Here is a 13077-nt window from a genome sequence, read left to right as displayed (position 1 = left end):
ATGTAAAGTACAGAGTGTCAGTTGACTTTTAAAATACATTTGAAATTGAATGAAGTTTGTGTATTTTGATTGATTTGTGTGTTACTCTTGTAAATGCATGCAAGAGTATTTGTGCAACTTCACGAGTATGAAAACGACAGAAGGTCAACTTCCTTTCCTTTCCTGTGACCAGCAAGGTGCTATGACCAAGACTGAAATTTGGCTAGTGTCAATATTTTAAAGTTCCATGGTGAGTGTTCAAAATGTGCAGCGATGCAATGGCAACCCCATGTGGTGGAAACTCAAAATATTCACAATTAAATTAAACAATTAATTCACCTTCAGTGTGCATCGCTATAGGTTTTCATGTAGTTGGATAAAGTCTGAAAGACAATGACAATATTTTGTGTTTCCATTTCCAACCTTGATTTTAATGGTTTAATATAAATAGGTGAAGCAAATTACTCCAGAGAATGCTATTTTATTCATTTAATAATCCACATTTCAACCAAAACAACAACAAAAAACAAAACCATTTGTACAATTTAATAATTATATTATAATGTTAATATATAAACACAAGGCTATAATCAGACTGTGGATTCACCTGAAAATATCAATTTTACTTGAATTTAATGACTATGTGCAAGATATGTCACTTAGTCATTAAATTCAGGGTCAGTAAAAGTCTATTTTCTTAAAGTTTATAAAAGACGTTTTATTTTGAAATCTAATATCCTAAATGTTCTGCGGGCATCTAAATATTTTATTTTGCCGGAAGTTGACAGTGAAAGATCTTCCGGCAGCAGCAGCCATCACACCAGGGGGCGGAGCTACAACCCCGAGCAGCAGCAGAAGCAGCAGAAGAAGAAGAAGAAGAAGAAGAGTCTCCGCCGGTGGACGCTGGTGATGGCTGCTGGTTCACAAGGAGGAAAACTAATAGAACCAAGCACCTTCTGCCTGTTCGGTGAGTTTACACCTTTAATATTTAACTCAGCCTTTCCCTGAACGTTTACTTCCTGGTTTTAAAGCGACATTCGCCTCCAGGAAAGCAGAAGTGATGAAGTTTGCAGCTCAGTAGTGTTGATGCAGCTCAATGGCGACAGGGTTTCATTAAGGTCACACATGTGTAACTGATGTTTTAGTATCGTTATTAAAGCTTTCACCTCAGTGTTCGTCACTAGTTCTGGGATCTATGGTTTCTTTAACCCTGTGAACGAAGGAAGCCTCAGTCCTCTGGTTGTCCTGTGAGGGGCTCAGGGGGTCTATGTAATTTTATACATCATCAAATTGTATTATTAACTAATAACTAATGTCAAATAGTCCTGACAGCCTCCATTGAAGCCTCCATTGAAGCTTCCATTGAACCTTCCATTCACATACAACTGAATGGGACTGATCAGTTGGTTAATCGATAAGTCGATTAACAGAATAATATTGTTTTATTTTTGCTCCAGTTTTTTAAATGTGACAGTTCACTGGTTGTCTTATTGACTTTTGGCCCCTTACAAGCTCTGTGAGGAAGTGTCGTGTTTAACTCACGAGCAAAAGTCAAACTTTAAACTTAAAAGAAATATTAAATTGAGATTCATCCTGACGATCATAATTATCAATTATCGACTTAGATGAAAACATATGATATGGAATCGATCATTTCAGCAAAAGAGAGTGATTCTTCTCATCCCTGAAGCTTTCATCAGCGAACACATGTGATGTTTTATTATAGAGAATTTGTAAATAAACAACTTGTACTTCCTGTCGATCAATGATTGACTTAGAATAAAAGAACAGGTATGCGGGTCATGTTGTAGCCACGTGGTTAATGTCTGCACCAGTGTCCTACAAGTAATTCAGTTTGTTTAGTTCTAAGTCTTCAGCATCTTAAAATGTATCTCGGATCCTCACCCAAGTTGGCATCTGACAGTGTTTCTCTGCTCTGATCGGTTCCACTGAGCAGTGTTTGATTTGATAAAGCAGCGTCCTGTCCTCACCAGAGAGATGCTGACCTCCTCACACCAGTGACCTTATAGCCCTTCATCCCCACGTCAGCCGAGACAGACCAGAAGGACTCAGATCAGCCCTGTCATGGCCGCCCGGCAGCAGAAACCTGCAGCTGCAGTGGAACCTAAAAGGACGGACTACAGAGCCAGCGAGAAGAAGTGCTGTGAGTGGTTTGTCTTTCCTCTGAAGGTGAAACGTTGAATCATTACCTGAGGCACTAACCTGTTTGTGTATTAATGATTGAACTCTGTGCACGTTAGCGGTGACGTTGTGATCTGATGCTGTGTCATAATGGTTCTCTAATAAAGACGGATAAGGTTTCAGCAGGCACTGGTGTCAGCTGTGACGTCCATTGTTAGGAGACGTACACTGCATGGGTGTGTTTGCACAAGCATACACTACCACACACACACACACACACACACATGCACACGCACACACCTTATGAAGGAAAGCACTACTGAGCTTATCAAGGTCAACTGTTAAAGTCACTTAGCTCCGCATAATTATAACTTCACAGTCAGACTTTGAAGAATCTGTTAATCAGAAAATATAGGAAAGAAATGATTCCACCAAATATGTATGTTTGGTCTCAAAGTTTCAGGTCTTGAGTCTGGTCTGGTCTGGTCTTTGTTTTGTTTTGTTGTGGACACTGACCAGAGAAGGACAAATAGCTTGAATATTTTCCACTTGATGTTCCAGCCAGCACAGGCTAACTCAATTTGGATTGCTAAGCAGCAGCACTTTGAGAAACATTATCCAACAGCCGAGAGGTGACAGTGTTATGATGGAAATGTTAAACTGAGCGTTAGTCAACCGGTGCATGAACTCCGCATGGGTGACTTTGGATTATTTCCCAACCCTTTAACTCCTTGGTGACAATTTGTATTTGTGTGTGTTTGCACGTTTATGTAAATAGTGTGTGTATCTGGCCCCTTATCACCAATAGTAGTAATAATTTACGTAATAATTCAAATCTGTGTTTGTGTGTGTGCACAATTTGCAGCTTGGGCTTCCTACATGACCAATTCTCCGACCGTAATCGTGATGATCGGGCTGCCCGCTAGAGGGAAGACCTACATGGCCAAGAAGCTGACACGCTACCTCAACTGGATCGGAGTGCCAACTAAGGGTCAGTACAGAAGCAGCACATGTTTGAGTTTTTTCTGCACGCTGCAGCATTTGATTTTTCTTTTTAGAAAATAAGAGCCAATAAATAAACTTAAAGGGTCAAACTATCCCCTTATCCCACATTTAAAATCCCTAAATCCTGGTGTTTATTTGGATCTGCACCAAGTCTCAGACACTCGTGCATATTAGTCCCTATAACACGTGATGAACCTTTTCATCAAGATCCTTGAATTATTCTCTGAGATTTTGCTCCATCTCACAATGTTAAGAAAAGTGAAATAAACCAATCCTTCTCCTGATCCGCAGCCTCACCAACATTTTACGAGTTCTTTCCTGACCCATCTTTTCCTGACCCCCTCAATAAGTTGTGTGGTATTCCGTCCAATAGTTTTCCTGTAATCCTGCTAACTGACAAACAAATGCAGACAAAAAGATTGAAACCTCTTTGGCAAAGGTAATACGTTAAATCTACATTCAGTTCCATTTCGAGGCCTGTGAAATATCTGGTTTTACAAAGAAAGCACTGTGTTATTTTGTGAAGGTACACCTCTGTGTATTCAGTGCAAACATGCAGGTAAAATGGGGCGGGGCCATGGTTCTCTTTGTTACAGGAAAACTAATGACATTCAGGGATATTATGATCAAAACTCTTGTGCTTCAGGCACTGTCGCGTTAAACTGTTGTCTGATTTATGTCTCTGGCCCTTGTCCAATGTTTCTATTTGTAGTTGTACTCTTCAGTTGTCATTTGAAAGGAATGTAGGTGGACTGGTTTTGCAGAGGCTGTCGAGATGAAGGTTGCCACCTTGATGGAGCTCACACAGTTCAGCCGTCCCTTCTCATGTTGATCACTGACTCTCTGTCTTGATTCTCTTACAGTTTTTAACCTCGGAGTTTATAGGAGAGAAGCAGTGCAGTCGTACAAATCATACGACTTCTTCAGACACGACAACAAAGAGGCGATGCAAATTAGAAAGTGAGTCAACAAAAGACGTTCATTCGTTACATTACATTCATTATCTGGTGTCATAGACTTATTCATCCTCCAGTGCTTAATACCTGGTTTATTTAACAATCCTGTTTTTATAATTATCATATGTCTCTGAATGTGCATTTAAATAGCTGATGATTTCCCCTGATAATTGTGTTTCCACAGAAAATGCGCTCTGGTGGCACTAGAGGACGTCAAAGCATATCTGAACGAGGAGGGAGGCCAGATCGCTGTGAGGACACACAAAAAACTGAAGTTCCTTCCCTGTTGATGAATATTTTGTGTTGTTTTTGATGAACTTATCTTACATTGTTCGTCAGGTGTTTGACGCCACCAACACCACCAGAGAGAGGAGGGAACTCATCCAGAATTGTGCCAAAGAAAATGCATACAAGGTCAGAATCCCATTGAGGGTTTAATGGTGTGACCTGATTTTACAGCGTTTATTAATTAATAACTCATATTTCTTTTCTCAGGTGTTTTTTGTAGAATCGATCTGTGACGATCCAGACGTCATCGCTACAAATATTCTGGTAAATGATGCATTTGTGTTCGTTCACTCACGAGAACACGTCTCATCCTGCTTTGTTACACAGTAAGTCATGGCTACAAAATGTCTCTGTCATAAAGGATGTGAAGGTGTCCAGCCCAGATTACCCCGAGAGGCACAGAGAACGTGTCATGGAGGATTTTCTGAAGAGAATAGAGTGTTACAAAGTCACGTACCAACCTTTAGATCCCGACGAACACGACAAGTAAGAACCTTTCTTTGTTTAGAGCGTGGTGTGTTTTGTCTTGAAATTGGTAACACTTCTCACCAGTAACACAATCCATGTAAAAGTCAGTCAGAGCTGTTGTTTTCTTGTCTGCAAGAATGTGTTGTTGCAGAAGTTGTCCAGCAGGTGGACACAGGAACTCATTTTTTATTATTGACGACTATTGTCCAGTGTATTGTTTTTTCATTTACACAGTAAATCCTAAACTAGGAATGCTTGGGCTTCTTGTTGTCAGAAATCTAGGTCATGTTGTGACAGGAAAAACAAAACAATTCAGACAATGTTATTTTTTAAACTCCTGTTGGCTAAACTGTAGGTGGTTTGTTTGTTTTCTTTATTTATCAACTTGTGATATTTGCAAATCCAAATTACACATCATGTATGTATTTAGATAAAGTAACACAACTGAGACTCGGTAGATACTTTATTTCTGATCTTTAATTGTAGTCAAGAGGAATAGTTGTTGCTCTTGTTCGACCTTGTCACTGTTCATGAGCCGAGCTGCTGACGAACAACACTGCAGCATGTGATAGATACAATATCAGGATATTTTGGCTGCACCAAAAGTACAAGATATTCACTCCTTATCCGTGTGTCCATTTTAAATCTCTCCCGCTCTGTGCGTGTGTTTTGAAACTCACCCTCTGTCGTGTGTGTGTCTTCTCGCTCTGACCCACAGGAACCTGTCCTTCATCCAGGTCATAAACGTCGGCCGTCGTTTCCTGGTGAACAGGGTGCAGGACTACATCCAGAGTAAAATAGTCTACTACCTCATGAACATACACGTGCACTCCCACTCCATCTACCTCTGTCGCCATGGAGAGAGCCACCACAACGAGGAGGGACGCATCGGGGGAGACGCTGAACTGTCAGAGAGAGGCAAACAGGTTCCTCCACATATCCTCACACTGTAACACATGTGGATCCTGGAAAGACAGCAGGGTCTCTAAAAGTCTTAAAACAACTGTTCGACTTATTTAAGAGTTAAATGAGTAAATGAATACCACTCTCTTATTTGTCTGTATTTGGTTTGGTATACAAATGATCTCAAGAAGCATAAATGGCCGGGCTGGAGGTACTCACAAAAATATACTGTTCCTTACAAAAGAGTGAAACATTCTTCTTAAAGATTCTTGATTTATGTTTTTATGGGTTAAATGTGAAGTCTCGACCACAAATATTTGGCATTTATTTTTGTCCACTGGTTGTTTGGAAACCACATTCCTCTGTGTAATCCACAGAGCCGATTTATCGTTGGTCTTGATCTTTAGAAGTTCCTGTACCGGACTTTGTTTACCTTTGGACAGAGCCACTCTCGGAGCTCTTCCCCCCCGTGTCCACTTTGCATTAAGCTAAGCTAACGGTTGCTGGTTTTAGCTTCACAATTACTGAATAAGAGCAACGCACCTAAATCTTGGCAACAAAGCAAAAACTAGTCCTTTATAGTGATTAGTACAACACAACAAGCTTTGACAAAGTGATTCTGTCAAGTCGTAAAATTTAAAACAACGTTCATGTAGCAACTTACAGACGACATTTAAAAGCATTAATCAATGAAATGCTGCTGCTGCATATCAGCTTAAGGCTTTTAGAGAAGAACTGCTTCATTTCATTCACTGCTAAGTTCCTTTTTTCTGTGAGTAGGTGTCAGTTCTCCAGTAAAAGTCCCTGTTCTCTGTCTTGTTCCTCAGTTCGCAGTAGCTCTGAAGGAGTTTGTGGAAGAACACCGCCTGTCGGACCTGAAGGTTTGGACCAGCCAGCTGAGACGGACCATTCAGACGGCCGAGGAGCTGGGAGTTCCCTACGAGCAGTGGAAGATCCTCAACGAAATAGATGCTGTATGTGTCTTCTTTAACACCGAGGACAGATGCACTGTGCGGCCATGTCATAGGATTATCAGTGTTTTAATTTCTCTTCTCTTTCAGGGTGTGTGTGAGGACATGACCTATAAGACGATTGAGGAAACGTTACCGGAGGAGTTTGCCATGAGGGACCAGGACAAGTATCACTACCGATACCCTGGAGGAGAGGTGAAGGCTCCTCCCTGTCTTTAGTGTGATGCTGTTGAGTATGTTGTGCTGTTGGCAGTTTGAGTGTGTTGAGGACTTTTTGACCATCCACACACATGACTGTATATCTCCCTTCTCCCTTAGCAGTACCCAAGGTCAGGTTATAGATAAAGGGCCACAAACAGTTTATGTAGTGTCTACGCTCAGCGACTTTCACACGACAGAGAGGCACCGACTTCAACTCTTTTGTGTATTTCACGAAAGGAAAGACGAAGGACACACTGTGATTTAGGAATGCATATTTAGACTTAACTATAACCACTAGGATGCGAACACCTACATGTAACATAGAGAGTGACAGTAATTCTACTCTTTCATGGATGTGCTGTTGGAATGGGTCACGCAAGTAGAGGGAGATATACTGGGGTAGCTGTGGGAGACATCTTCAGACTTGAAGCACCCCAGTTACTCTGTTGACGTTTGTATATTGTTTCACCTTCTGATGCATCAAGTCTACATTATTCTCTTCTGAATAAAACATCAGCTGCTGCCTGAGTTCTCCTTTCACCAGCTTCCAGAAATCTTCCATAACAAAACTGACCTTCACTGATATGAGGGTTTGTTCAGCTTGTTGTAGCTTTATACGACACTGCACCTTTTTTTTTTTTATAGCTACAGGGTTACAGTTAGCAGGAATAATAACCATGTGTGTGAATAAATCTGAACCAAACCAAACTCTGTGTTTCCTCTCTGTCCGTAGTCCTACCAGGACTTGGTTCAGCGGCTGGAGCCAGTGATCATGGAGCTGGAGCGGCAGGGCAACGTTCTGGTCATCTGTCATCAGGCCGTCATGCGCTGCCTGCTCGCCTATTTCCTGGATAAGGGCGCAGGTAACGCACACGGATGACTAGACACGGTCACCTCGTACTGTTGACTCCTCTGGCACCAGCTGCTTTCATAATATAACTAGAACTTATATGACATTACCATCAAGAAAGACTTCTCCAGAGAACAGTAACCGAGCTTAAACTGTGGCAGAGCAGCTTCACTGAGTAATTCAAGGTCATATGGTTTGAGTGTTAAACGTTTCTCAGGGAAGTGATGAAGACACACTTGAGAGATATTAAATGACCCTAACGATCAATTTACATATCTAGTACTTTAAGGGGAAATAGGAGCATCTGCTTTCATGTTACAACGATAACTAGAAAACAAATGCCTCACTCTAATTAGCAGATTTACAGAAACACTTTGGACAAAGTGCAGATTTCTGGGGCTTAGTGCTTTGTTGATGCCAATACAACGATAAGGCCTCTTGTTTTAGTTGGTCTGCTGGAGAATGTCACATGTAGCTCAACAACATTTAGATATCTTTGTGGCCTTGAGATATATTTGCCCATTTCATCGTGAAACTCTTTTGAGCCCTTTTCCATTTGAGCAAATAGTGATGATTATATAAACGACAGCATCAATATATGCTGTGGATTGCTTGTATATAAATATGTAGGTATGGGAGTGTTCAGCAAAACAAATCAAGGATAAAGGCAAAATAAGTATAATTTGATAATAATAAAATAAAAGAATTAAATCAAATGGGAAATGAAGCTCAAGGCCTGATCCTGGATCTGTCATATGGCAGACAGAGGGTTTCATCAGTCAGCAGAGGAAGTGGTCATTGTTGCAGCATCTGTGTAAATGCTAAATCACAGTTAAACCAACCAGCTCTGACTGGCATGTTTTCCCACTGGATCCTCCCATAGCACATGTTGCACCACAGACTTACAATAGCCTTTTACAAAGCACAGCAGAAGCTCTGCAGTAGTTTAACACTGACATCGCAAACATGAGCAAAACATCCTCTAATCTCGAATATAACCAAAGCACAGAGAATCTCACATGTTATTTTAATTTCCCCTGTCACAGATGACCTCCCTTACTTGAAGTGTCCGCTGCACACCGTCCTCAAGCTCACGCCTGTGGCTTACGGTGAGACTCGCATCACAGTTCAGAGGTTAACCGAACTGTCCCCCCCCCGACAGAGCTGTGACGCCTTTTTCTCTCGCCCTCCTCTCCTAGGCTGTAAAGTGGACATGTTTGACCTGAAGGTTGAGGCCGTCAACACCCACAGGGACAGACCATTAGTAAGCTTCTTTCTGTGAATGTAATGTCTGTTTTGTCTGGAGCCGTCCACCCAGTTCACTGCCGATACACTCGGGTCAGGGTTATATTCACAAGTTCAAACCTCAAGCTCTGTGTTTGCCCAGAAGGAACATTTCAAACTCATTCTTCTACTCGGATGAATAAGTACATGTTTACACTTTGTTCTTTGATATGCATCTGTTTTGAAAAGTGCTTGAAGGCAGATTTTGTTGCTGTTTAACAGAGCATGATTTACTGGTTTCCCATTCCCTGGCCTTAGCCTTCTATATAACAGGTAGTTAGCCACGATGTTGAACTGTTCCTTTAACTTCTACTGTCTGTTCCATCGGTTAATGGAAAGATCAGCGAGAGGCACAAATCCATTTTACTGTTGAGGTTCTTTAACAACAGCCGGGCCGCTTTCCTTTCCATTACATCTTATGAAAAACATTTCAACCTCTAACGCTTCTTTTAAAGTTCATCTCAAAACTTTTCCTCCTTTTCAAAGCTGTTGGGAATGTTTGATTTGCTTTTATTTACACTTATATTTTAACTCCTTATCTCCTACGTGGCCAATGTCCTATTTTTTGTGACACTTCTTGCTGTTGAGAGTTGATTTCATGTTTCAGATGAATTGATTGGTCAGTGGGTGGAGCTTTAATAGATCTTGATCCCTCATCTCCAACCATTAAACCCGCAGTTTCCCTGATAACCACAAGTCCTGCTGTGTAGTACAGGGCCTGTGTCTGTCCCCTGGTTGTGCTGTTTGTGCCGGTTTGTGGCGAGAGTTTCAGACAGAGTGGGTGTTAACACTTAAAGACATTTACCGAGAACCTCCCCCCCCTTGTTAAATGACTGAGTATTACAGCGGCTTCTATATTTAGTGCTGTTTGTCTCAGTCGCTGTTTTTCTCTCTTTGCCTTCTCACAGTCAGTTACACAGTGATTTCAGATAGAGGACAGATTGAATTAGTTGATAAAGAGACGTGTGTTAATCCGTCCACCTTGTCTGTGTGTCCCTCACCGAGCAGAGTAAAGCCCAGACAGATGCTGTGCCGCCAGCCTTCTTCAGAAGAAACAGCTTCACTCCGCTGTCCAGCCAGGACCAGATCAAACGTCCTCGTCTCTACAGCATGGGCAACCCTCCACAGGCCCGCATGTCCCACCCCCCCACTTTACCCAGCATGCAGTTCTCCGAGGCGTCGGAGGGGGCGGAGTTGCTGCAAAGCCAGGTCAGTGTGGTAAATATAACAGGTTTAAAGACTCTGTAAATGGAGGAAAGGGATAGAAATGATAGTTGTGACAATAAAATAAATAATATTATGAGCTAATTAGTGAATTAAAATTGTTGTTGTGGAGTCTTAGTCACATTTAATTGTTTATTTACCATATTTGACCCTTGCAACCGTTCACATTGTCCCTTTTGTGAAATCAAGAGTATGACGTCTATGTATTTCTTTGTCTGTTTGACACATCCGTGGTTCACCAGTCTTATTACCATTATAAACCATTTTGTCTGTTTCAGGCCTTCATATGTTCAGATGTGTGAGGTCACAGCTCGCGTACAAAAACCTGCGGTTGTGTTATTGTTGTTTTCCATGTACCGGGATGTTGATGACAAACAGCAGTGCCGTTTACAAACATGTTGGATGTTGAAGTTATTCCACGGCTCTTCCCGGTGTTGCTGACCACAAAGTGACCTTTTATTTAGGTTTTACTCCTTCAGAAACAGGGAGTGCCTTACTTGGGCTGGCGGCCTCAGATTTTAATATTAGCTGGAGCTCAGTCCGTGCCAGTCAAAACAAACTGCTCATTCCTTTTACAGGTTTGATGTTGCTCTGAAAGTCTCTGCCTCTCCTTTGCCTTCCAGCAGGACTCTCTGAACGGTTTCACTGCAGCAGACACAGACGACAGTGTTCGCAGTTAAAGCAGAACTCCAGAGGTATTTTCAGAGTTTTACCCTCGTATCTTTTATGTGCAACATCTGAACTCTCCACCACTAACATCTCCCAATTCTTTACCCTTTATCGCAGGCTTTTCTCTGCTTGGATGTGTCACCAGTTCTGAGGACCAGTAGGAAAAAGCGCTACCAGCTTCTGCCATGACATACTTAAGTGCACCATGTCTGTATACCAGTATATACGTGTTTTCTCTTTAGTTTAGGGTCTGGCGATCTAGAGAGTTTTATTTTGTGATTGATCTCGAAGTAGTCCAATCTCAGAGATTGTTATATTTTATGTCATTATTTTGTTTTATGAAAGGTTTATGAGGCAGCGGTGGACACTTCTAAAGGGATGTATGATAAATCTGTTCAACCCCATCACGAAGCGTTTGAAGGAACAGGCTGTGAGTGTCTGTCTCGAAACCTAAAGGATTATAATCGACTAACTCACTGGACCAACATTGGAAAGCAGGAAACGATGGAGAGAGGTGGCTGAGGCCGTCTCGGTCACTGGACATGTGCATGACCATATGGAAAACTGTCTTAAAGCAATATTGTGTTTCAAATGGTGCAAATAGAAAAATGTCTATGTGCCTGTAAATGTCAAAATCCGCATTTGTGATCACGCATCATTATTGTGTTGAAAAAGATTGTGATATCTTTTTTGTGTTGCCCACCCGTAGTTCAGTTATGTTGGATAAGGAATGTATGTATGTGTGTGTGTGTGACTGTGCACACATGTACATGAACTCAATGCCTTTGCATAACAGCCTTCAAAACTGCTCTGTAATCCTCCTCATAATAATGTAATGATATGTATGGATTCATTCTGCTGTATTATATGTAGGAAGCTGTGTGGGGTGTGTACCTCAGGAGAGTGCCTCTCTACAAGGCAGCTACTTGCAGCCTTAATGTGTTTGAATCTTTCTTAAATTGACTTATCTCAACATTCCCAGGCAATGTGCATCCTTCCTTTGGTGTTCTAATAAGATGAAGTATTATTAAACATCAATTTGATTTTTTTCTGTGGGCTGGGATAAAAATGAATGAAGCCTTTTCTGGCCCCTGTAAAAAAGTGCAGCAGCTAAAGTGTCTCTGTGACATTTATTCCTCTGGTTTTCTTAAATGACTGTTGCTTTCAAGTCCAATAACATCTTTAACACATTAAGCTTTCCACTGTGATAATAACAAGCTCATCATATTTTAACTCTGCAAAATTTATGCTGACATTTCAAATTATAAAGTTTTTATTGACACTGGGTATTTTACTATCCTTTAAACCCACCTACATTCTCTGTGTATAACTTTAATACTCAGAACTGCCTGAATAGTATCCCGAACACATCCATTCATTTGACATTTGTTCCTAAGCCAAGGTCATTTTAACGTGTACAGAACATGAGATATCAAATTTGATGTTTCTAAAAAGATGTTACGTTATTGCACACTGTTATTTTACGTGTATCATTAAATGAAGTTCATTTGAAACTGATTTTACATGGAGTTTTGTTTTGGCATCAGTCATACACATGACATAAACACGACAAACAAACAAAAATAGCTCATCTCATTAAATCGTTCAGGTTAATACAGTCTTTTGACAGACACTGGGCCAATCACCAGATTTTAGATCATTTACAATCACAACACATTTTATACTTTTCCTTCACACGTCCACGTTATAGTTCTTAACGATATTTATGTATGTATATGACACATGCTCCACTGTCAACTCTAGATTCAGCATATCAATGATCTATGTTGTTTGTTCACTTAATATGTAGAATGCTTTAAATTAAAGTAAAGAGCTCTTTCATTGGGTGATTAGCATTATGTTTGGGTTTTTTCCATTTGTCCTTCCATTTGTTTATGTCCCATTCTCATGAACACTCTGAAAAACCTTGAAGGAAATTCTTCAAACTTGGCTCAGATACAATCAGATCAAGGTTGTGCTCCATATGAAACCTATAATAATAATAATACAAATAATGTATTTAGCACCTTTTAAAATAAAATCTACAAAGTTCTTCGCAAAAATATAAATGAAGGCAAAAGAAACAAAACAATTAAAAGCAGTTTGAAAATCTCACAAGATTAGAGAAAAAAGAAAA

General features: G+C 40.7%; 1 protein-coding gene across 6 annotated transcripts; it reads left to right on the top strand.

Moving 5' to 3' along the window:
- The first annotated feature begins 802 nt into the window (after nt 1-802).
- LOC128442751 (6-phosphofructo-2-kinase/fructose-2,6-bisphosphatase 2) lies at nt 803-12458 on the top strand. Of its 6 annotated transcripts, none has more exons than XM_053425324.1 (17): nt 803-946; nt 1974-2143; nt 2987-3112; nt 3990-4086; nt 4267-4333; nt 4422-4496; nt 4578-4634; nt 4732-4856; nt 5557-5764; nt 6569-6715; nt 6803-6907; nt 7647-7776; nt 8810-8872; nt 8963-9027; nt 10056-10256; nt 10898-10966; nt 11058-12458. In XM_053425324.1, the coding sequence occupies exons 2-16, from the start codon at nt 2065-2067 to the stop codon at nt 10949-10951; spliced, it is 1599 nt and encodes a 532-aa protein (XP_053281299.1). In that variant the 5' UTR covers nt 803-946; nt 1974-2064; the 3' UTR covers nt 10952-10966; nt 11058-12458. The 6 variants fall into 6 exon arrangements, with proteins under 6 accessions (XP_053281299.1, XP_053281295.1, XP_053281298.1 ...); XM_053425320.1 differs by having other exon boundaries at nt 10895-10966; XM_053425323.1 differs by having other exon boundaries at nt 1957-2143; nt 10895-10966.
- Nucleotides 12459-13077: the final 619 nt, after the last annotated feature.

This window comes from Pleuronectes platessa, chromosome 6 (assembly GCF_947347685.1).
Source record: "Pleuronectes platessa chromosome 6, fPlePla1.1, whole genome shotgun sequence".
Classification (NCBI taxonomy): Eukaryota; Metazoa; Chordata; class Actinopteri; order Pleuronectiformes; family Pleuronectidae; genus Pleuronectes; species Pleuronectes platessa.
Note: the sequence above shows the minus strand (reverse complement) of the source record. Positions and strands in the feature narration are given on the sequence as shown.